General features: G+C 35.9%; 3 protein-coding genes across 5 annotated transcripts in view; 2 read left to right on the plus strand and 1 right to left on the minus strand.

Moving 5' to 3' along the window:
• Nucleotides 1-3304, plus strand: part of LOC115768550 (probable G-protein coupled receptor 158) — a 43586-nt gene extending 40282 nt beyond the window's left edge. Inside the window, exons 11-14 of the mRNA XM_030713160.1 lie at nt 1758-1885; nt 1948-2059; nt 2489-2509; nt 2941-3304. Coding sequence (XP_030569020.1) covers nt 1758-1885; nt 1948-2059; nt 2489-2509; nt 2941-3138 — 459 coding nt within the window. The 3' untranslated portion in view covers nt 3139-3304. The remainder of the gene's footprint in view (nt 1-1757; nt 1886-1947; nt 2060-2488; nt 2510-2940) is intronic.
• A 6020-nt stretch (nt 3305-9324) lies between these two features.
• On the minus strand, nt 9325-16484 carry LOC115768537 (chorion transcription factor Cf2). 3 transcript variants are annotated; one of them, XM_030713136.1, is made up of 5 exons: nt 16157-16484; nt 13745-14960; nt 12166-12428; nt 11494-11588; nt 9325-9922 (listed from the first exon to the last, which is right to left on the minus strand). In XM_030713136.1, the coding sequence occupies exons 2-5, from the start codon at nt 14795-14797 to the stop codon at nt 9747-9749; spliced, it is 1587 nt and encodes a 528-aa protein (XP_030568996.1). In that variant the 5' UTR covers nt 14798-14960; nt 16157-16484; the 3' UTR covers nt 9325-9746. The 3 variants fall into 3 exon arrangements, with proteins under 3 accessions (XP_030568996.1, XP_030568995.1, XP_030568997.1); XM_030713135.1 differs by having other exon boundaries at nt 11410-11588; XM_030713137.1 differs by having other exon boundaries at nt 11410-11588; nt 13745-14770; nt 16157-16201.
• A 268-nt stretch (nt 16485-16752) lies between these two features.
• Nucleotides 16753-19044, plus strand: LOC115768568 (serine/threonine-protein kinase RIO3). The gene is made up of 3 exons (XM_030713192.1): nt 16753-17064; nt 17138-17864; nt 17923-19044. Exons 2-3 carry the CDS (start codon nt 17139-17141, stop codon nt 19042-19044), a joined length of 1848 nt encoding a protein of 615 aa, XP_030569052.1. The 5' UTR covers nt 16753-17064; nt 17138.
• The last annotated feature ends 5534 nt before the right edge of the window (nt 19045-24578 follow it).

The raw sequence follows: 24578 nt of genomic DNA on the forward strand, positions 1-24578 counted from the left end.
TTGTTCGACTGCCAAATACATATATATATATATTTACCATATATGCTAGAAAGTTGAGATAATTCCGACGTATAGTTGAGATAAACCCGCCGTAGGCTCAATTTGTGCACAGTCATCGTCAAGTCAAATCGTAGTCTCGTCTTTGTATTTGGTATTGACATTTGGTTGAGGAAACGATTTTTGTAGAAACAAAACAAATTTGAGTAAAGCCGCCGCAGAAAGCTTTTTGCTGGAAAACAAAAAACCAATTAATTTGATTTGTTAAAAAAAACAACATTTTTTTGGTTTCTTTTGATTTGTCGAGTTGAATTCTTATTAAACAATTTTAGTATTTAAGCTAACATAATTCATGAATTTTAGTCAAGCTATGAAGTTGCTGCAAGTGTCATTTTACTGTACCAGAATGTTTACTGTATGTATTTCGAGTTTCATTATCATTTCACATTTGCACCCCCAAAAACTATTCCGTTGCACAACTGTACTTTTTCGGTTTTACAAAGATTTAAGCGAACGTTAACCAACACTGGCCGCATGCAATTTTCTTGTTCGTTTGCATGCATTTCAGCTAAGACAACAGATACACGTAGAATGACAAAAATCGGTTTCCTTTTAATACCCAACATGCATACCAAAACTTTAGAGTATCTTCTTCTTCTTCTACATACACTATATATATATATGTGCCTCTCTCGCTCGCTCGCTCTCTCTCTCTCTCTCTCTCTCTCTGTCTGCCTCGCTAACTGTCTCTCTGTGTGCCTCTCTAACTCTCTAACCCAAGTAGCTTAGCCGAAGCCCAAAAAAAAATAACGTTTAGTCGTCGTTAATTATGTTCAGATTTTGATCTATGTTTATCTCATTTACAGCACCACAAGAGACATAACCACGCCCACGCCCCAATAAACACACATTTATAACAAAAAAAAAAGAAACACTAATCTAAAAGCCATAATATACACTCAGCGAAAAAGTCCAGTTAAAATCGGAGGCTAAAATATATGAAGCCTTCAACTGAATTGAGAAGCTTTCTTAAGCAATTTCTAAAAACAAAACTCAAATAGTTTCATTTAAGTTCAATTCTTATTTCATTAAGAAAAAAAAGCGCTTAATTTAAGCTTGTAGATTCTTATAAGTTTCAAATATATTAAACTTTCAACTTTGAAAAAGATTTAAGAATATGCTTAAGCCAGAAATTTCTATAAACAAAACTCGAATAGTTTAATTCAAGATCTTTTGTTCTTTAACTAAGAAAAAATGGGCTTAATTTAAGCTTGTAGATTCTTAAAATTCACAAATAATTTGAAAGTTGTTTATCTTGTTTCTTACTCAAATTTCTTACTCAAAAAAAATGGAAAAAATATCTTGAAAATGCTACGCAAAAGAAAAACTTTTGAAATCGCACACAGTTTTTCTCTGAGTGTAAAATCCCATCAAAATTTCATACACAATTGACACAAAGCGCACTCAAATTTCTTCTATACTTTTCCAATTCTTACGATTCTGTTTATATTATTTTTGATTTGTTTCTGTTTTTTACCTTGACTTTCTGTTGAGTTTCCGTTTCCTTTGGCATTTCCGTTCGACTGTTAACCGTTATGCGTTGGCTTTTCCGTTTCGTTTTCCATTTCCGGTTCCGTTTCCGTTTTTCTTTGTACAGTGCTGAGTGTGTGTTTTTGCGGTGTTTGTTGCATCTTCATAGCTTGCAGGTTCGTTCGCTTGCGTATGATCTATCAATGCGTTTACCTGTGGATGCTTTCAAGGGTACCTCACACGATGCCGGGCAGCGCCTGGGCGGCGGCTATGCGGGTCTGTGCCTCGGCGATCCGGATATCGGTGAGCTGACCATATCCGAAATGAGTCCCGAGGATATACGTGCCGAACTCAAAAGGTGACTCAAACCCGGCTAGATCATGATGATGACAAATTGTTGAATGCCATATTCTTTTGCAGACTGTACACACAACTGGAGATTTTGAAGAACAAGACACTGCGTCAGGATAATCCGCATATTAGCAAAAGGCGCGGCGGCCGCAAGGCGGGACATCGTCGCTTCTCATTGCAAGTAAGTGACTGAAGACCGACTGGCCGTCAAGTCAGGGTCTTCACTGTAATATACATTTCCACCATGGCCAAAGACAAGAAGCTCGTCTTACTTCCAAATGCAAAGCCAAAAGTTGTCTCAATGTTTTTCAAACTCTAACCAGAGCCCGAGCCAAAGCTCTCCCACCCATCCCCTACTCTCTTGCTATAAGTCTCGCTCTCTTTCGCTCTCTCCCACCCCCCCCCCCCCTCCCCCCACCCCCCTCTCTCTCTCACACACTCTTTTTAATGCCACTCTTTCTGTGTCAATATATAAGTATTAATATGAAATATATCTGTATATATATATCATTGTTCTTGTCATGACTTGTACTATATTATGAAAAAAAAAAAAAAAAACTCAAACCCACCAACAAAAACCAAATAAAAAAACAAAACACTCTAAATGTAGAAAAAGGGCAGCAAAGATAAGGTAAGCAACGTCAGACTCTCTCACTGTTACATAACACGTAAAGCTAACCTAAAAAAACAAACGAAACCTAAAACCGAAAAAACTAACCTAACTTTGTGTTGTGCATAACCTCAAAAAAAAAAAAACAAGCGCCTAACTCAACGTAACATATCGTTAAGTCTTTAACAACAACTTAGCATGCAGGCCAAAGCTACCCAAAAATAATAACTATAATAATAATAAATAATAAATAAACAATTGTACCAAGTCCTTTGAGTCTCTGCTGTCTACAGTGTTACCCAAAAATGCATGTACACCCATAGCACTTGTTGTAACTAAGCTAAAACTTAAAAGAATCCCCTAATTATAAAAACTAACAACTAACTGCACTAAATTAACAGCTGTATTGTTAGACTAGCCCCATGAATAATATGACGCAAAACCTTTCGCAGGCTTTAAGTGCCAAACATCGCAGCAATAAGCATCATCAGGATATTGAAATAACCGAAGCGGAACCGTCGCGCACGCCCGAGGATTCAGTTTGCAGTGCGGAGGGACCGACAGATACCTATGCCGAAATATCGGGCATATCGCATTCAATGCTATCCCATTCCATGGTCTCCCACTCCGTTGTCTCGCACTCGAAGTAGGCGCTCCAACCATGCGGCCATACTGTACATAACTCAAGCAAACTAGATATATGCTATATATATACATATATATATAGATACGTGAATGTATGTAACTGAGAATTAGGTGCAGCATTATAACAAATAGCGCAACAACACAAACAATAAAAGAATTACTTTAATTTTTGCAATGAGATTGAGCAAATGTTAAAAATAATAATAATATATATTAAAAAAATATATATATATAAATATATATAGAAACAATAAAAAACATTACTTTATTTTAACAAAAATGGCATGGAGCAGTGTTGAGCAACACCAAAACAAAAAAATACAGTGTTGAGCAACAACAACAATTTGAAAAGCAAGGAAATGCAAATTTTGTACAATTTTGATAAATTTTTGAGAGCTGTTTTTTGTGCGTGTGGTTTAAGTTTTTTCTTTTTTTTTTTAATTGTGACAAGAGCAAAAGAAAAGAGTTGAAAAATGTATAACAGAGCCCACCTGTGTAGGTAAACGTTAAAAACTGTTGCAGCAAATATGTTAGCTAACACTGTTTTTCTCTTTGTTTGAATATAACTTAACTGAGTTCCTTATAAAGTAACTAAACAAATCTACTTATATACTTAATAATTTGCCTTTTTCATTTGTAATCGCAATAAAAATGAATCAAATATGTTAAAAACTAACTCAAAAGACAATTCCTAATGGTCGTAAATCAGTTGTAAATTTGAGCTTATAGGCAATACTTACTAGATATTTCCAACCCAACACCCCGCCCCTCTCCCCCTCTCCCCTCAGCGCCCTTCCTCGTAACTAACTACTTACACAATCGACGCCTAGACTTTAAACTATGTATGTACTTTATATATACCTATATATATATATATATAAATAATTAATATTGTAAAACCACAGCAACTAATCAGCGTATAGCGAATATTTGTATATACTTACATATATATATATATATACTATACAGATTTATATATATATGTATGCATATCTGAAGTATGCGCCATTTAATATACTCGTACATTGTGAGAGAAGCAAAGCCACAAAATACCAAAGCGAGGCACTTGTTAATTTTGTGACAGAGCGAACAAATTACAAAAATTGTTGTATAATTTTACAAATAGTTCAGCAGAGAGCTTGGGGGCGTGGCAGCTTAACGAACGTTCAGAATGTTAGTAAGTAGCTAAATACAAGTCAAGTAGCTAAAAGAAAAAGAAAAAAACAGAAGCAATTTTCAAAATCCAAAATTGAATTCAAAACTCCAAAAGAAAAAAGAAAAAAAAAAAGAGAAAACAGAACATTTGCAACATTTTTTGAGGTTAGTTTTTAATTTTGAATTCCAAAAAAAAAAAAAGCAAAATGCATTTGAAATGTTAAAATGAAAAAAAAAAAACATTTTGCACAATCCAAAATTGATTTCGTAACTCCAAAGGAACAAAAAAAAAACAAATAAAATTTTAATTTTTTTTTATAATTTTTTGAGGTTAGGTTTAGTTTTAAATTTTAATAAAAACAAAATGTGTTGGGAAAAATATAAAAACATTTTTCGCAATCAAAAATTAATTTCAAAACTAAAAAAAAATAAAGATGAATATACAAAAAAATTTTTTTTATTATAATAATTTTGTAGGTTAGGTTTGATTTCCATATATATAATTCCAATAAAACAAAATGCATTTGAAATGTTATTATGAAAAAAACGAAAAAAAAAAAAAAAACAGCAGAAAAGCAGACAAAATATGGATTTCATATTTTTTAAGCTTAGTTTTTTATATTTAATTTAATTTTTTTTTATTATTTTCTAGTAATTAACGAAATACATTTGAAATGTATTTTGTAATGTATTACGCCATATAAGAAATTTTCGAATATGAATAAAAAATGGAAAAAGCGTAATATTCTGAGTAAAATATGTCCAAAAAATGAGAACAAAGCAAAGATTCAAAGCCAACTTATAGAACATATACAGTATGCAGTACATTGGCATTTGGCATTTACATGTGAGAACCTTCTGGTTGGGAAAACGTTCAAAATTTGTTAAAAAAAAAAAACAAACACGCACACACACACACACAGAAGCATGCAAAGTTGAGCATTTAAAAAATATTTAAAAAAAAACAAGGCAACTTTTTGATTGGGTTTGATCAAAAAGGTTTGTGTAAAAATATGAATTAATTGAAGTAATGGCATATACATTATTATATATATATAACTGATTATACTATATATATAAATTATACATATATAGGAATGTATGTAATTGACATATATATGTATGTGTGCGTGTATCAGCATTACAATAATAAAAACATAAAACATTTAATATATATACTTATGAAAAATAACAACAAAGAGAAGAAAAGGGCATACTTAAGAAATTAGTTGCTCATTGCAAAAGAAAAATTCCAAAATCCAAAAAAAAAAAAACATTTTGCAAGTGTGATAGTGTTCATAATATTCGTTCATTGTAATTTAAAGTAATAAAAACAAAAAAAAAACACAAAAAAAAATGATAACGAAAAAAAACCAAATAGAAATTAAAATGCATTAAGCGTTGCGTCTATATATATAAATATATATATTCAAGTATATTTATATATATAGATATATAAGGCGTAGGCCCGTTTAGGGCAAGGGCCAGGGCGTAAATCCAAAAATTGTAACGCAAATATTTCAAAATGAATTATGAAACAAAAAAACAACAGAAAAATAAAAAACAAGAGCGACAACAAAAAATGATACTAATAAACATAAATAATGATTAAATCAAATAAAAACTTGTTTCGTTTTCTTTATAAATGCGATCTAGGGAGTTATTTTTTCTATATTTGATGTATTTAATTTTCAGGAAATTTCATTTATTTAATGCATCTGTAGAAATTTCCCTCTTGCAGATATGTGAGCATAGTGCAGAATAGAGAATACTTTAAAAACAGAATATTTTGCCATATAAGATCCTAACTATTCAACCGATAATTCCTATAGCAGCCGATGTTGATAGCCTTTGGCATATATACAACGATCATAGATCTAATAAATTCCGAGTTTGGAAAAGTTATCTTAATATAAAACAAGTAAGAGGTTCTAGTCGGGAGCTCCCGACTAGGGGATACCCTGTACCCTCTTCTTCCAACATCAAATGCATATATATATTCTATTTTAGAAGCTTAATGTCAAGTTTGCTGACTCTAGCTCTTATTATTTACCAAAATTGCCCAAAAAACTGGATATCGATATCGACTTTTATCGATTGCTTGGGAACGGAGTAAGTTATCGATTATCGGAAACAAACTCGATCTGCGCGGGAGCTAGGAGCATCTAGTCTCTAGCTCCTATAGGTTCTGAGATCCTTGTGTTCATACATACGGACGGACGGACGGAGGGAGAGACGGACATGGCTAGATCGAATCGGCTATTGATGCTGATCAAGAATATATATACTTTATGGGGTCGGAGACGCTTCCTTCTGCCTGTTACATACATTTGGATTTTGCACACAAACAATAAACCCTTATACCCATTTAAATGGGTTCAGGGTATAAAAAAGGTTTCCTCAACTGAGCCGACTCTTCGACCGATCTTTCCTATAGCAGCTATATGATATATTGATACGTTGTGGATGAGTATGCATACTTGTAGGGAACACAACCCTTTAATTCCGTTTGGGTAAGAAATCTGTTTGAGCAAAAAATGGTTTCCTTACAAGTATTTAATTTTCGACCGATCTTTCCTATGGCAGCTATATGATATAGTGGTCCGATTCGGCCGGATCCGACATATGTACGATATCTTGAAAACCGAGAGACTAGTTCGCAAAGAAACTGGCAGACGGACGGGGGGGAAGACGATCAGACAGACGGGCATGGCCATAACAACTCAGATCTTGATGCTGATCTAGAATATATATATACTTTATAGGGTCGGAGATGTCGCCATCCTTCATGACAAATTTATCATATACTCTATAAATGGTATAAAAAATTCAACATATGACTTACGATTGTGCAGATATAGAAACTTCTTTCCAATTGATTTTTCCTATATGATATAGTAGTCCGATGCTGTTAAGATCTGTTCCATAGAGCTATATGCAATAGTAATCCGATGCTGATACGATTTCTCCTGCATAGCTTTATGATATAGAAGTCCGATGCTTATAAGAGATGTCTTATGTTAGGTAGGACGCATAGTTCCTAAACTGACGTATAAATAATCGCTCGCCCATATAGATAAATCGGACTAATATAAACAAAACTAGACATTCGAGCATGGATCAGATTTCTAAGTACACAAAGTTCGCAAATCTTAAACAGTTCCAATTTTTTTTCAAGTATTTTCTTAAACGAATTAATATTAAAATATCTTCACTTATAATATTTCTACAAGTCGGACCTTTATTCATTTATAGTATACTCTATATATATATATATCTCTTTTTCATTTCTTTCGGTTTTTTTTTGTTTTTTTTTTTTTTTTTTGAAATATAATTGAAATATTGCTTGAAGTTGATTTCAAGTGTTTCCTTGTTAGATTGCAATTACATTCAATGAATTAATTAAATTTAAATTTAGTTTTAATTACAATTTGTTAAAACTATTTTACTCACTTTGCTTGCTTTGTTCGCCATCATTTTGGTAGTTGTTAGTTAATTAATTAGTTAGTTAGTTAGTTAGGATCTAGCAGTTATTATATTAGTACGTATCGTTTGTTAATTTCTTAGTTTCTGCTCAACAATTTTCAGTTTTACAAAATGTTCTCAATTGAATTAGTTTAGTTTAGAGAGAAGCGAGCTTTGCATTTGGTTTACTTCTTTTCTTTGCTTTTCTTTTCTTTTTTGTTTTGTTTGTTGCTTTTGATCGTCAACTTGTTTTATTAAAACTTAAATAAAAAATTGTACAATAATTAGTTAATTACTTAATAATTATTTTGGTTTTACATGCGCTGCGCATTCGTTTTGTTGCTGGTGCCTATGTGTGTGCATTTTAGGTAGACTTTTTGTTTGAGTGTATTAATAATAGTTTATATATATATAAGTAATATTAGATGTACATTATGCATTTATATAACACTATATCTGGTTTTGTAAAAAATGTACAATTTAATTGGTTTTGGTTGACTTTTTGCTACAGTTTTAGTTTTTTTCGTGTTAAGTTTTCATATTTGTTTTTAGTACATACAACTTGCAAGTTAATTAATTGATTAAAAATGTTTCCTTTCAGTTTTAATAACTAATAACTAATAACTAATTATTATTATTATCATATATTACAAAAAAAACAATTAGAATTATTATGCGTATAAGCTTGTTACGTTACGACTGTTTACTTTTGTTTTTTAAAAGCTTAGTTTTATCAAAAATTGTTATTTGATTTTTTTTTTTTTTTTTTGTATATATATATATATTGTATATTTTGTTGTTGTTTTTTAAACTAGTTTGGCGCGTAAAGCTGTGTTGCGTTTTGCATAGAATTTTTGTTGCTTTTCGTTTTATCAATTTTTGCACTTAAATACTTTGTTTTTTTTTTCGTTCGAAAATGCGCTTGAAGAAATTAAATAAAAAAAAAAACAACTTGGTTAACATTTAGAATGTACAAAAACCAGTTAAGCCAGAGTTCAATTATGTAAAAAAAAACAAACAAACAAACAAAACTGAATAAACACTAAACAATATTAATTGTAATTAGTTGTTAAACATAATTTCCATATATAATTTATACATTGTAAATTAATTTAAAGCCAAACTAACGAGATCCTGCTCGTATGCAAATTAAGCAAAAGCGTTTTTTTTTGTTTCATTTTAACTGAGTAAAAATTTTGAAAAACTTTATCATATTTTTCAATGCATGAGAATAAATAACTTGGGCTTTGTTTTTGTTTTTTTTTTTTTTGTGTTTTTTTTTTTTGTTCGAATTAAGTGTGTAAAACAAATTAATTTAAGTTTTGCGCGTAGTTAAAGAATATCGTCAACATGAGTTTTAGCTTGAAACAAGTTTAAAACATAGAATATTTCTTTTTTTTTTTATATATAAAAAAGGTATTTCACTTTATATGCATAAATAATATAGATGTGTGTGTGTGTGTGTGTGTGTGTGTGTGTGTGTGTGTGTGTGTGTGCGCTATAAAAAGTATTTAACGATTACGATACAAAATAAAATATGCATTAAAATCTCAGAGAATAACAAAATTATGACTTATACGACATGACAAAGTTTATATATAATATATATATATATATAAAAAAAGAGAAGGAAAATCGAAATATCGTTAAACTTAACAATAGAAAACGCCATTGTTGTATTACAATTTGTTACTATAAGTAAGTTTTTCTTTTTCTTTTTTTTTTCATTTTTTTTTCTGTTTCTTTTTGTTAGCAAAAATTCTAATTTAGAGTCTAGCAGCACTTTGAAGATTTGCCAGTCGTTGGTTGCTTGTGTTCCACGCCCCAAATTCTTGTCGTCTTTAAAGAACGTCTTTCATTACAGTTGCTCTCCATCTTTCCACCCAGCTCAATCTCCCGATCCAGTTCCACTTGCAGTTTTGCAGTTTTATGCCACATTTTGTGTGGCTTTCTTTGGGTCAACTATTATGGTCCGGCCACCGCTGGGCCTATCCTAGAGCGGATGCAGCTTGGTCGTGTGCACGGTTAAGGCGCTGCGTTGCGTGAATCGTTTGTCACAGTACGGACAGGTGTACGGCTTTTCGCCGGTGTGTGTGCGTATGTGTTTCGTGAGATAGTCCTTCACGCTGAAGGATTTCTCACAGTAGCCACAATGAAATGGTTTTTCACCTGCAATTACGAGAGATGGCAATATTCAACAGATTAGCATTTATCAAACGTCTGCACCGCAATTTTTAGCTTTTTTTTTCAGTTTTTTTTTTGTTTTTTTTTTTTCATATGCCGTGCAGTTCCAAAAACTTTCGTTTCGTTTGATAGATTTTTAGGTACATTATTGTCATTAATATATATATATATATGTATGCATATATAATATTATAATAGATACATATATTGATTTGCACGTAATTATCAAACAAATACATATATATATAATATTTATACATATATATATATACATATGTTGATAGATGTGTGCAGAATATATATATTTTATTGTTGGTTGTGTGTTAAAATGCGTTTAACGAGACATATTATTACGTAATGAGATGAGGCGGGGCGATACGTTGTTTCTGGAATTTCTTTACAGTTATTACATATCTTCGTTTTCATTGTTGATCATTAGAAAACTTGCAGAAGACTTTCAACTATCTAAATCAATCACATTTCACATTTCTTAAATTAATCGAATATATATTCATTTAAATATATTTTCTTTTTGAAAATTGTATGCAGGATTTACGTACTCAAAAGAATACATCTATAGATTATATCAAAATGTCTCTCTCAACTTGAGATCGAACAAATATATATATGGAAAAGCTTGAGTATTTGTCTGGAATTTAATTTACTTTTTTCTAGAACAAGCGCTATTGCATTTGGAATTAAAGTGAATTCCCTTTTGATATAATACATATTCGATCAAATTATTATTATTTTATGATTTTTTTGTTATTTAAATTATCTTGTGGATTATACGCTCTTGAGTTGAAATTGTAACTTGGATTTTCTCTTCATTAAATGTTTATCAATTTTTGCATAAAATATGCAATTTCAAAGAAACTCTCTCATAGTTTTGAAATCTTCTGCAAGCAGCTAAAACTTGAATGTGTTGTTATTTCTTTGTCAGTTATTGAATTTTGAATTTAATTAAAATTGTGCGCTGACAAAGGAAGGCCAAGGCAAAAGTGTATACAAATTTAACTTGAAATAAGTTTACTGTTTTGGGTTCCACAAACTTAGCGCCAATGATCGCAACTGTACATTTTTTTGTGGATCATGTGGTCGGTCGGTCTACGCTTTGCCATGCTCTTCGCTCTGTCTGTGTGCGTGTGTGTGTCGTGTGTGTGTGCGTGTATGTGTGAGAGTTACAGAGAGCGAGAGAGTATCGAGTACTGAGTATATTGAATATTGAGTATTTGGTATGACAAATGGATATGAAGGCAATTTGCATCAGAGTTTATTAAGATAAATATATATTTTTTTTTATGTCGAATATTTTTTATAGTTTTTTTTTTTTGGTGTATTTGCACTTGAACGAGTCGAGTTGAGTTTGATTGATTGATTGATTGATTGATTGACTGAGTTGATTTGAGAGTTGATTGATTGATTGATTGACTGACTGAATTGATTTGATTTGAAAATATATTGCTTCTCACCCGTGTGAGTCGTTAAATGTTTGTTCAGGTAATCCTTAACAGTGAACGCCCTGCCACAATAGCCACATCTAAATGGTTTCTCACCTGTATGTATGCGAGTGTGCTGTTTTAGTGTATTCGATTGAGTGAAGGACTTGCCGCAGTAGGAGCACGTGTAGGGGCGTTCTTTGGGCGTGGCGCTGTTTTTTTTTTTTTTTTTTTTTTTAACAAATATTTATTTTTTTTTTTTTTGAGTATTTGCGGTGCGGGGTATAAAAAAAATAGAAAAAAAAAAGAACGAGAGAGAGAAAAAGATGAGAATAATTTGATTAGTAACATTCGTAATTCCAGTAATATTCGTTGCACACTTAAACAGAGAGACAGAGAGGAGAGAGAGAGAGAGATTTAGAGAGAGATACTGAGCACAATAACAAGAACAACGCTTGGAGCGCACGGGCCACGCCCCATGGCACTTGAAGGACGCGCCCATGCGCTCAGCCTCGGGACTGATCTTAAGGAAAACAAACAAAAATATATATATATATATATAAGTGTAGGTAAATAAATGGTAAACGGTAAATTGGTAAATTGATAATTGTAAATAAAAAAAAAAATATATATGTTAATATCAACTAGATGCTGCAAACGGTTGCTCAACAGTTGAGCCCAAAAGGAGGCCTCCTCCCCTAATTGAGTCCAGCCGCAGCATCTGTTGTGTGTGCGTGTGTGTGTGTGTATATCTTTTTTATAGGGTATCAATATAAATGTGGAATTTACTCTGCTTCGCCCGTGTGTATCTTGCGGTGCATGGCCAGCGTGCCGGGCGTCTTAAACGTTTTGGGGCAATCGGGACATTTATGCCGGATCTTATGCGCCAGATCCGCGGGCACCGATTGCGTGCTAACCAGCACGCTGGTCGCACCGGCACCAGGTGTGCCCGCCGGCTGGACGCCAGGATTCGCTTGTATGGCATAGACAGGCACCGCATTCACCACATCGCCGCTGTCGCTCAAACTGAGTGGCTCCTCCTTGATGATCACCTGCAATTGATATGCATATGAGAATGGGAGTACATCTTGGGCATATTAAATATATCAGAGAGCATTTCCAGAATTACACAGAAGCAGACCTTTAATCATATGCTGATGTTTTTACTTTTAATTGATATCCAATCTCAATTGGCATTATGAGAAATGTTTGTTTTCATTTCTATTCACTTTCTTTCAAATTCCTCGAGATATCTCCCATCAGATCTGATAATAAATAACATGATTTTACTTTAATATGATATCAAATCTCATAGGAAATGTTTGTTTCTCTCTATTTACTTTCGATTAAAGGCTTTCTCTTTAGAATTCTTCGACTTACAAAGATATATCTCATGAGATCTTTCAAATTCCTCGAGATATCTCCCAACAGATCTGATAATAAATAACATGATTTTACTTTAATATGATATCAAATCTCATAGGAAATGTTTGTTTCTTTCTATTTACTTTCGATTAAAGGCTTTCTCTTTAGAATTCCCCGACTTACAAAGATATATCTCATCAGATCTTTCAAATTCCTCGAGATATCTCCCATCAGATCTGATAATAAATAACATGATTTTACTTTAATATGATATCAAATCTCATAGGAAATGTTTGTTTCTTTCTATTTACTTTCGATTAAAGGCTTCCTCTTTAGAATTCCCCGACTTACAAAGATATATCTGTCAGCTCTCAAATTCCCTACCTTTATAAGATATATAGTACACTCTCGTTATCAACAACAATTAAATTGTATAATTTGATATGATTTTGATAAGATATTAGGTTATACACAATATTAAGAGATCTCTTAACCGGAATAAATACTATCAACAGATCTTCTAAACTGAAATCTTTAAGCCCATTAAAAACAGATAATGAGTGACATGAACTAACGAGAGCTCAGCCAAAGGACAATCTCTTTAAGACTGTATTTTTGATGTGCTTCCAGTTTTTATAGCCTTTCTTATGAAATGTGAACTTATCTCCGATCTCCGAACCCATAAAGTATATATATTTCTGATCTGATCAGCTCTACTAAGGGACATCTGACTTTTCCATTTGCTTCCAGTTTTTATAACCCTTTCTTATGTGAAATATCAAACTCAAACGAGGCGACATCTCTGAACCCATAAGTCATATATATAGTCCTGATCCTGATTTTCAAGATATCTTAACCCAAACTGGACAATTGCGAGCTTCTACCTTAGCTTTAGCCTTATTCCCTTCTATAAAAAATTCTGTAAATATAAATATGATTATTTTGTCTGGCTGCTGCGTGTCTTCTGGAAATGCTTGACTTGGTTTTGCCGTCCGAAACTTACCTGGGGATGTGTTACCGTTGCGCCGTTGCCGTTCTTCAGTAGTTTTACCGTTAGCGGCGGCACCTTGGGCGTTGCCGGATCGGTCAAGTCTTCCTGATGCTGTTGCTCCTGGAGTTCACGTTGTCGCTGCTGCTCCTGTTGTTGCTGCTGCTGCTGCTGCTGTTGTTGTTCGAGTTGCTGGTGATGATGTTCCTGTTGATGTTGCTGTTGCAATTGTTGCTCCTGTTGCAGCTGTTGTTGCTGCTGCTGCTGTTGTTGTTGCTGTTGTTGTTGTTGTTGTTGTTGTTGCTGCTGCTGCTGGTGCTGCTGCTCCTCGGGCGTCAGTCTCATATCACGCGGCGCCATGGCCGGCAGATCGTCGGGCGTCACCGGCGCCTCCTGATGCTCCATAAACGTTTGCTGACCGGCGGCCAGCATGGCCGCATTACAGACGGCACCACAGTGAGAGCATTTGTATTCGTTGGGATTCTGTGTTACAGAATTGACGCCATAAATGCTGCAAACGATGCAGCGCGCCAAAAAGACAGTCTGATGCGTCAGCCGATGGTGCTCGTCCACCTCCAGCGGGCTACCAAACTTATCATCACAGTTGGAACACGCAAAGCTCAACGGCTTCAGCTGCTGTTGCTGCTGCTGTTGCTGCTGTTGTTGCTGCTGCTGCTGCTGCTCGAGACTGGGTATGCCGCCGGGCTGTGCGTTGAGTGTGATGCCATGGCAGAGCTGCATGTGCTCGGCGGCGTGCTGGGTGCGCTCGAACTGCTGATGGCACATGGGGCAGTAGTGCGGACTGATCACGTTCGGATCCATGCTGAGATTGGGCAGAAACGTTGTCTTAAGCGTGTCCATGCTGTGGCCGGAAGGGACTGATCCTGCACCTGCTGATCCTGCTCCTGCTCCTGCTGCTGCTGCGGCTGCTGCGGCTGCTGCTGCTGCTGCTGATGCAGACGTTATATTGTGGGCTATCACGGCGGCAACTTGATGCGTGGGCTGTGGCTGGTGCTCCTCGGGGCGTGGCAGACGCAATTCCTGTGTGTTTGTGCTAGACTTTAACATTTCTTTCTTCAGGCTGGGCAGGCACAGGCGCAGGCAGTTCGGGCGAGCGGGCGGGCAGCGGACAGCGGGCAGCGGGCGGTCGAGCGGGCTTAGTTTCTCTAATTGCGTTTGGCTTTTGTTTTAGTTCGGTTTAGTAAGCGGCTTATTTCCAGCAGCACCAGTTCTGTAATGATGCATTTTTTGTTTGTTTGTTTCAGGCAAAACTCAGCATTTGGATTTGGTTTGTTTGTTTTATTAGTTCGTTAGGCGTGGCCGAAGGCAAGCCACAAAAATAATGCTCATTGAATTCGTTTCTTCTGCTCAACATGCTAGCAATACCTGAGAAGTAATGTCAGTGTAATGATTAATTTCAGGTGTTTATTCCATTGGCAGCATGACTGTACACATACAGTGGTCGCCCGTCAAGAAGAACTACTTTATATTTTGAAGAACTATTAAATCTTCTTAAATACTTTTCAATGTAGAACATTCGAAAATGAAATAAATATAAGCTAAACTTAATTCTGCGGTTTCCCATTTCTGAAAGTTCAAATTAGCGGGTGATCACTGTACCAAAGCTGCCGAAACTGAACATTCAATATACATATACGCTATGCTCGAGGATCAGGATAATAGCAAATACATAACCTAAAAAAATTGTTCTATCTGGCAACTCTGTTGAGTATTTCGAGCCCTTAGCATGCCTTGGCAGAGACTACGTGCTTAAAGATGTATTGCGCCAGGCGCAGCGAAAAGGCGAAGAAGAAAGCTGCGTTGCGGCGAGATAACAAAAGCGGTGACTGCGGCTGCGGCAGCGCTGCTTGTAAAAAAAAAAAAAAAGCACAAAAAGCGCGCTGTCCTGTTGCAGCAAGTGTGAAGCATAATACTAGTAGAAAACACACACACACACAGCAGAGTGCAAAAGCAAGAGCAAATAGCAAAAGGCGGCGCAAATTAAGCGTAAATTAGCACAGAAAATCAGAAATTTGACGAGCCCAGCGGCGGCGGCGGCGGCGGCAGCGGCGACGGTGGCAGCGGCTCTCGCCTCGCGCGCAAAACGAAACGAAATCGGAAATCAGTTGGCGCTGCCGCTGCTGCGGCGGCTGCTGCTGCTACCGATCTCTGTTTCTGTGTTTCTCTGCTTCTGCTGGTTGTGTTCCCCAAAGTTTGACCCCCACGTCCACCCCCCTCCGTTCGCACACACACACACACACACCCAAACTCACAGTCACACACTTATGGGGGGACAGGCAATGCGTTCGAATCGAAAAATTTTTCGGTCCGTCACTGTCATATTCTAAATTCGGAATTCTATTTTGATTTTTTTCTTTTAGTTTTAGTGTGCTGCGTGTGCTGCGCGTTTTTGTTCCAAGCCCTTACCAGCGTTTCCACGTATTGCACTTGTGTATTATTACGGCCGTTTTTATGGCGAAATTGCCAATCAATTCAACAACATTTTCTTTGTATTTGTACAAGAAAAATACATTAACTTTTCACTTTTATTATTATTTTTGGCGAAAAATGTACAAGTACAACAAAAAGTATCGACGACATCGATACTTTTGCGTATTTTACTTTGCACTGAAATTCCAGCATCGATAACACCTCGATAGTGCCAGTTTAGCGTTGCCAGATAGTTGACACTACAGAGCAGCACTGTTAACATTGATTCACGAAATTGGCGACAAATGACTTAATTTACACAATTTGTATGCACCAAAATGTAATTATTAAGTGTTAAGCTGAAATATAAATCCGTGGGGAGCACAATGTCATGTCAGAGTCTGTGTACCTAGTGTGACTTGCACGTTTGCGGCTTTTTTCGTGACACGAACACACAGTGAATAGCACGACGTGTTCGTGACACCTACAAATATCAGTAGTTTCAATAAATTGAATTAGCAAGCTTATAAATTTCAACTAATCAAATTTATTTGATTATTACAATTAGAATTAATTTTCAGTTAAATAAACCAGACACTTGCCTATCTGTAAGCTATATGAGAACAGAATCTTTCTGCGCCTCACTTAACAGAATTACTCCACCGCTTAACAGAGCTTTTGCTCGTGTGTGTGTGTGTGTGAAATGTGCTTTGCTAATTTCACAATTGAGCAAAACAAAGTTTTTTGATCGCCAGCAAAAGAAATTAAAAAACAATTTCAACACAATTGGCAATTTTGAAAAGAGCATAAAACACGGCCAAGCAGGCAACTTGGTCAGATCGTCAACAAATTACAGTAAGCAGCGGAATAAGGAAAACGAGCTCGGACAGCCCAAATAAAGAAAAGTTTGTTTTGTGTATTTTTTGAAATTCAAGTGAATTTTAACAGTAAATTGTTTTTACTATTATTGCCTAATAGCATGTCGTCGCCCTGGTCCAAGGTGAGCGCTGAGCCCGTACAGACAGCCAATTTGGCGGACATCATGTCCGAGCAATATGCGCATCGCCTGCACGACAAGGAGCTCAAGGAACAACAGCTAAGGCAAGAGAAACAGATGCAGCCCGTGGCCACGCCCACGCCCAGTTACTCGAATATAGTGGACACAACAGCCAGTGCCAGCAGCAGCGATGCTGGCGCCTGGGAGGATTACTCCATGCTCCTGAATCTCGAAGAGGCGCAACAGCAGAAGGAACAGCTGCCGGGTGATATCTTAACGATGCTGCAGAATGAGGCCGAATCGGATGCGGTTATAGCGCAAATGCTGCAATCCCAGTTCGATCACGAGTACAACGAGGAGCTGCGTCGCATCGAACGGCAGCAGAACAAACAGTCCAAGGTGACCGTCACGCTCAACAAATATTTGCGCAGCGGCGATGCGGAATTTCTGCACGACACCGAAGCGGACGAGGACTACGAGGAGGATGAGCTGGCGCATCGCAAGCACGACTGGGATCGCTTTGAGACAAACGAAAAGATACTGGATGCCATACCCAAGTGTGGCTTTAAGCTGGACAAAGAGGGCGAAATGATAACCAAGCACGATCCACAGCTGTGCGGCGTGCGCAATGCACAGCGTGTGATGTCCTTTCCGCCAGAGTTTCCCACCGGCGATGGCGCCTGCTTCGACATGAAGCTGTCCAACAAGGTTAAATGCTTTCAAATTAATTTAAACGTGCGCTAATTCAATTAAACTCTTCGAGCAGGTCTTCAATCAGCTGAAGGCTTATTCGCGACGCGGACGCGCCGATCGCAAGGAGAAGGTGGCCACAGCTGAGATGGGCGTCGATGCGGCCACACGTCTGCTGCTCTACAAGCTGATCAACAATCAGATACTGGAGCAAATCAATGGCATCATATCCACCGGCAAGGAGGCGGTCATACTGCATGCCAATTCCGATGCCAGCTACACGGGCACCAATGAGCATGGACATGGCAACGGGGTGCTGATGCCCGCCGAACTGTTGCCCAAGGAGTGCGCCATCAAGGTGTTCAAGACGACGCTGAATGAGTTCAAGCAGCGGGATCGCTACATTAAGGACGATTATCGTTTCAAGGATCGTTTCAGCAAACAGAATCATCGGGTCATCATCAATATGTGGGCGGAGAAGGAGATGCACAATCTGATGCGCATGCAGAGCATTGGGCTGAATGTGCCCGATGTCGTCGTGCTAAAGAAGCATGTCCTGGTCATGCGCTTCATTGGCGACAATCACAATGCGGCGCCCAAGCTGAAGGATGCCCGCCTCAGTGCCGCCGAGCTGAGCTGCGCATACGAGGAAATCGTTGCCGCCATGCACAAGCTCTATAACGAGGCGAAGCTGGTGCACGCCGACCTCAGCGAATATAATATACTCTGGTATGAGGGCAAGTGCTGGTTCATAGATGTTGCCCAGAGCGTGGAGCCGGAGCATCCCAGCGGCCTGGAGTTTCTTATGCGCGACTGCGCCAACATTGTGCAGTTCTTTGAGCGACGCGGCCTGCCCAACATCTACACCAAGGAGCAGCTATTCGAGTTCATCACAGCGCTGAATGCCGAAACGCACAATGCCGCCATGCTGGAGCGCATACATACGCGTGGCGCCTCCATCAACCAGGCGACGGTGCCCAATCAGCTGGAGTGCCCGGATGAGCTGAAGCCGCTCGAATATCCCTTCGAGCTGGCCTGGGAGAAGTCGCAGCAGGAACGCGAGGCGGCCGCAGCGCTGCGTCAACTGCAGCTAAACGATGTGGAAGCGGAGCAAGCAGATGAGCAACTGGAGCACACGGAGGAGCCCAAAACGAAGCTAAACAACGATAACGACAACACTGCCAAATGTGTCCAGTGACAGGCGTCTGAATTTAAGTTAACTATTCAACTTTAACTCTTAAATGTACTTGATGTGAATTTATAAAATTCATAAACAAAATCTTGTTGGACTTTGAGGCTCACGCTACGAATCCACATCTTTGGGTTCGATGCGTGAACCTCGACTAGCCACAGCCAAGTCCAGTTTGTTAATTTTCAACATTTTCAATTGTTTTAAGAATTTGATTTCAAAAATGTTAATTTTGTTTATTTAGCATTGGCATATGCTTTGGCAACAGCTCAGTAATGCTTCCCTTTGGTTCAGACTAAATGAATTAAGATTTTAAATTGCTCGGTATGCAAAAGGAATCCTTCCAAATTGTTAAAAGTTCTATTAATTTTAACATGATATTATTAAAAAAAAGAACTAGCTTAAATTCAGCTGTGTTTTTTTATACTAGAAAGGAGATACAATAGCTCAAGATCTTAGCTTATAATTTTAATATCTGTATGCCCTGACCATGTGTAAAAAGGGTATAATGTTTATATGCCTACTTATGTAACAGGCAGATGGATTCATCTCCTGGCTCCGTAAGGTCCCGATCCGACAAGCTGGACCTATCTAGCCATGTCTTGTATGTACCTATCAAAGCCCAGAGACTTGAAATTTGAAATATATGTACTTCTATAACATAAGTTTTTTTCAAAACCCTTTGAAATCTCCAGTTTATATAATTTCAATAAACTTATTACATATCTAAAACTATTTCCCATAAAAATCATAAAATGTTCATTTGAGACGCTTTCTTCTATGTAAGAGACAGAAATAGATTTCTTCGATCCAAAAAGTATGGCCTATATGATCCAGCCTATTCCGTCCATCTGCCCGAATGTATGAACCCTTCGATCTCGGGAACTTCAAAAGCTAGCGCCTTGAAATTTTGAACATAGATTCTTTACAGAGCACAAAAGTATTAAAGTTAGCTCACATCAATGATAACTCGCTTGTTGCTATGAAATCGATATAAATCGATACAGAATTTCTGTTTTTTGCACATATCTCGAAGACTATAAGAGCTAGAGAGGTCAAACATGGAATGTAGTATATATTGGAGTATACATAGATCCAGATTAATTTACTTTTTTGATCCGCTCACTCAATCTACTAAAAAGTTGAAAACAAACGCATTTGAAGAGTTGAAGTCTTGGACTTTGGTATACAGACAGCTTTTTATGCCATATTAAAGCCCAGAAAATTTCGTAAATATCGCACTACAAAAACCCGAGTTAATCAAGAATGCATGGGCTGGGGGCGGTACGAGGGGAGATTAAACGTTTAATTACTGGCTTAAGAGTTTATTTATTATTTTGTTTATGTCTCTTAATGGCTTTGAACTTGAATGCAAATTGTTATTAATCAATTAATGCAAGATGTGGAAACTGTTCAAAACTGGCGCACGCGCCACGCCTTCGTCCGTGTACGAGTCGCACGGCTACGCCCCCATGTTGCCAACAATTGAACCCATTTGAGCCGCGCATTTGCCATTAATTGAGAGATTTCTCTGCGCCGTGCAAGAAAATCAACCAATTGATTAAATCATTTCCATGCGCATTCGAATCGCACTCGATTGGATCATCAACAACGTCTCGTTGCGGCTTGCCGCATGCAACGCGTACCCTGCATACCCTGTACTCGTTAGCAGTGCGCCAAGCGGGTATGCTCAACTTGAGACAAGGCATGCAACAGGCAAAAGCTTGTGCTTGGTGATTGTGAAAGTTTATTTCTTATCTATCCGGAATACTCGTACGATTTCCACATAAGGGATAAAGCTTAGAGAATTCTCAATATTTTTTCCATGTGCTAATTTTTGGGTAATACTTGGGTAGTATACCAAGCCCATGAGAAAGTAATCTAACTAGATATTTAAATATTTATAAATCGAAATAAAAACAAAAAACACAATCAAAGTTTTTCACTTTTCTCACTTTCGTGAATTTAACAAACAGGTGAAATTCGAATTTAGTTCAAGAACTTTTTCACCAAAATCTTTCTTTTTTTGCGGAAAGTGTGAAACACATCGATTGAATTTTCACAAAGATCTTTGAATAGGATTTTGAGCTCCTTCGCATGATAAGCTAAGAAGAAACGCTTTCCGCGCATTTTCCACACTTGCGGGTGGAATTTCCAATAATGCGGACGTGCTAACATTAAGTATAACAATATTTAATATTTTTTTTATTTGCATTTAATAATTCATCTAAAAAGGCAGATCAGCTGCCAGCTGAGCGGATCTCGTCTAGATCATTTCTGATTATTTTAGTTTATTTTTTGCGAAACTACGTAAAAATGTCCATGTGCTGGACTTTAGTAAATAGACCGCGTCAGTTCGTTTAGATCTTATGCTATAAGCCATATAGACTTTACATAGAAGTCAAGTAAACAAATGCTCAGCTTTAGTTGGGTTTACTAAGTCCACCTCGATTGGAACTCTCTATGCATACGTAATAGGCCTGACGTAATGAATCTGATTAAATAGACCGACATTTTCATGATTGAATATTTTACAGACGCCATCGATTAGATTGATGAGAAGAATATAAGCAAATTTCATAAGTTATTTAATATAAAACATTTAAAATAGAATGAAAGAACATTAAAAACAAATCATGGCATATCTCGTGGGTTAGAGGGTCGACTATCGTTGACATTTACCTCATTGTCATGATGGATTTGATAATTTGTGCATTTACATTATTTTGTGTTAGGGTATTTGGCATTCGACTAATGCGCTTCTCTATTGGAAACTCATCTCTTTGTTGTGACACATTTTGTTAATTTTATTTCTTTTTTTTTCAACAAGACATCAATCAAAATTGAACTCTCAACAATCAGCAGACGCTGAACTGCAAATATTATGGATTTTTAATGGACATTTTTTTGTTTTTTGTTTTTATACCCTGAACCCATTAAAAATGGGTAGAAAGGGTATATTGTATTTGTGCGAAAGCCAAGTGTATGTAACAGGCAGAAGGAAGCATCTCCGACCCCATAAAGTAGATATATTTTTGATCAGCATCAATAGCCGAGCCGATCTAGCCATGTCCGTCTGTCCGTCCGTCCGTATGTATGAACGCAAGGATCTCAGAACCTATAAGAGCTAGAGATGTAGCTGCTCCTAGTTCCCGCGCAGATCGGGGTTGTTTCCGATAATCGATAACTTACTCCGTCTCCAAGCAATCGATAAAAATCGATATCGATATCCTGTTTTTTTGACCAATTTTGGTAAATAATAAGAGCTAGAGTCAGCAAACTTGACATATAGCTTCTAAAATAGAATATATATATGCATTTGATGTTGGAAGAAGAGGTTACAGGGTATCCCTTAGTCGGGAGCTCCCGACTAGAACCTCTTACTTGTTGACGTTGCATTTGACGTTGGCAACAGGCAACAAGAAAACGAACGAAAACAACAAAGGGGATCATCTTATGGGCGTCTGTCGAAATACACACGCGTGCACACACACACACATATATATATAAAATATATATATATATATATATATATATATATGATAGGCCCCATGGCATTAGGGGGCCCGACTGTAGCCCGGTGACGCAAAGCAACACGACGAAAAATAGAATCAAATCGAAAACAAGTAAAACTCAAATAGAACAAGCACAAACGAGCTAACATATGAACAGCAAGCCGACTACGAAATACCCTATGAAAAGTGAAAATTTGCCCGGATAAGTCGAATCATAAGGAAGAGCTGACAAGTTGCACCAGGAAAACAAAGGTACCCAACTCTTTGATCTCTAAGAACTTTGACAGATTCCTCTTGATATATGTATATATATATATATATATATATATATATATGATATATGACATATATAAAAACCTGAACATGCCCTTTCCGAGACATGATATAAATATATGTATATGTGCTGTGAGCTATAAAAATATATACAAATTATATATCTTATATATAGATGTATAAAAAGTAGGGTATATATAAATAAACATAAATATATAAAATGTAGGGTATATATAAATAATATAAATAAAGTAGAGACACGAGCTGGAACTTTCACATAACAACATAAATGTAGCTAAGTTAAGCCTTCTCCAAGATATATATCCATATATAAAGTTTTGCTTCTAAGAAATCGGCGATAACTAAATGATATAGTATTCCGATTTCGATAGAGAAACCTGGGAAAACTTTGACTAAGACTTTAAAGCCATGTATATCCCAACAGCTTTTGCTGCTGATCGGGAATATATATATATACATATATATCCTGTGAGCTTTAAAGTGTATTCCTCTAGGCGTTACACACTGCCTGAGAAAACGAGTAATACCCTGTGTAAGAGTATGCTCATCAAGCAACCCAAAATAGACAACAGGCAGCTCATGAAAGTTATATGCCTAGCAAATCTATAATAATATATATTTAAAAATAAAATAAATTTCCTTTTTTTTGTTGAGAATGCCAAAAATGTGTTATTTGCACTGGAACAAAAGCTAAGAACAAGAAATAACATATTATTCGAAAATAAAATAACATATTATTCTGGTCTGGCTGCTGGCATATAAAAAAATCATTTCAATAACAACAACAAACAATCGCTTAGTCAAAGAAAAACAATTTAAGGAAAAATAACAACAACAACAAATAAAATAATATATATAGAATTTTTAAAGCTCGCATCGCGTCCGAGATAAGGTCAAGTCAATGAGACAATCGTCGGACAGTCCAGAACCAAGACTTCTGAATGAAGAACCGAAGATCAGAAGATCCTCCTCCCTCGACAAATACCCTATATTTCTGTTTAAAAAAACTCCGTCTGATATATATACATATATATATATATATATTAAATATAAAATCTAAAAAAATATCAAAAATATTTTGAAAATGTTTATAATTTTATTAACATATATATATATATATTTTTTTTTTTTTTTTATATTTTAAATATAAAATCTATGTTTAAAAAAAACTTTAAATTCCTTTAGGAAATACAAAAACTATTTTTTTTTAATTTTTTATGGATTTGAAAAAGTTTTTCTAAATATTTTTGATATTATTTTAGATTTTATATTTTTGCTAAAAAAAAATGTAGCTTCTTTTAAGAAATACAATAACTTTTTTTTTTAATTTTTTATAGACTTCGAAAATTTTTAAAAATGTTCGAGTTTTTTTTTTGGATTTTAAATTTTTGCTTAAAAAAATCTTAAGCTTCCTTTAAAAAACAGTTACAACATTTTTATAGATTTGGAAAAGTTTTCAAAATATTTTCGAGATTTTTTTTAGAATTTTGGTTTAAAATAAACCCCAGACTTACTTTAAGAAATAAAGTTTCAATTTTTTTTTTAAATTTTTATAGATTTTGCAAAGTTTTTAAAATATTTTTTTTTTTTTTTTTTTTTTAAGAATCAACTTTATAAATATATATTTATATCTATATCTATAAGTTTACAAAACCATCTCAAGTCCAAATTTAATTCCAAATATATTTGTTAATAATTAATTTTTCTAATAATATTTATTTTAAGAATGAAAAA

This window comes from Drosophila novamexicana, unplaced genomic scaffold (genome assembly GCF_003285875.2).
Source record: "Drosophila novamexicana strain 15010-1031.04,08,12 unplaced genomic scaffold, DnovRS2.1 tig00001834-arrow-arrow-pilon, whole genome shotgun sequence".
Classification (NCBI taxonomy): Eukaryota; Metazoa; Arthropoda; class Insecta; order Diptera; family Drosophilidae; genus Drosophila; species Drosophila novamexicana.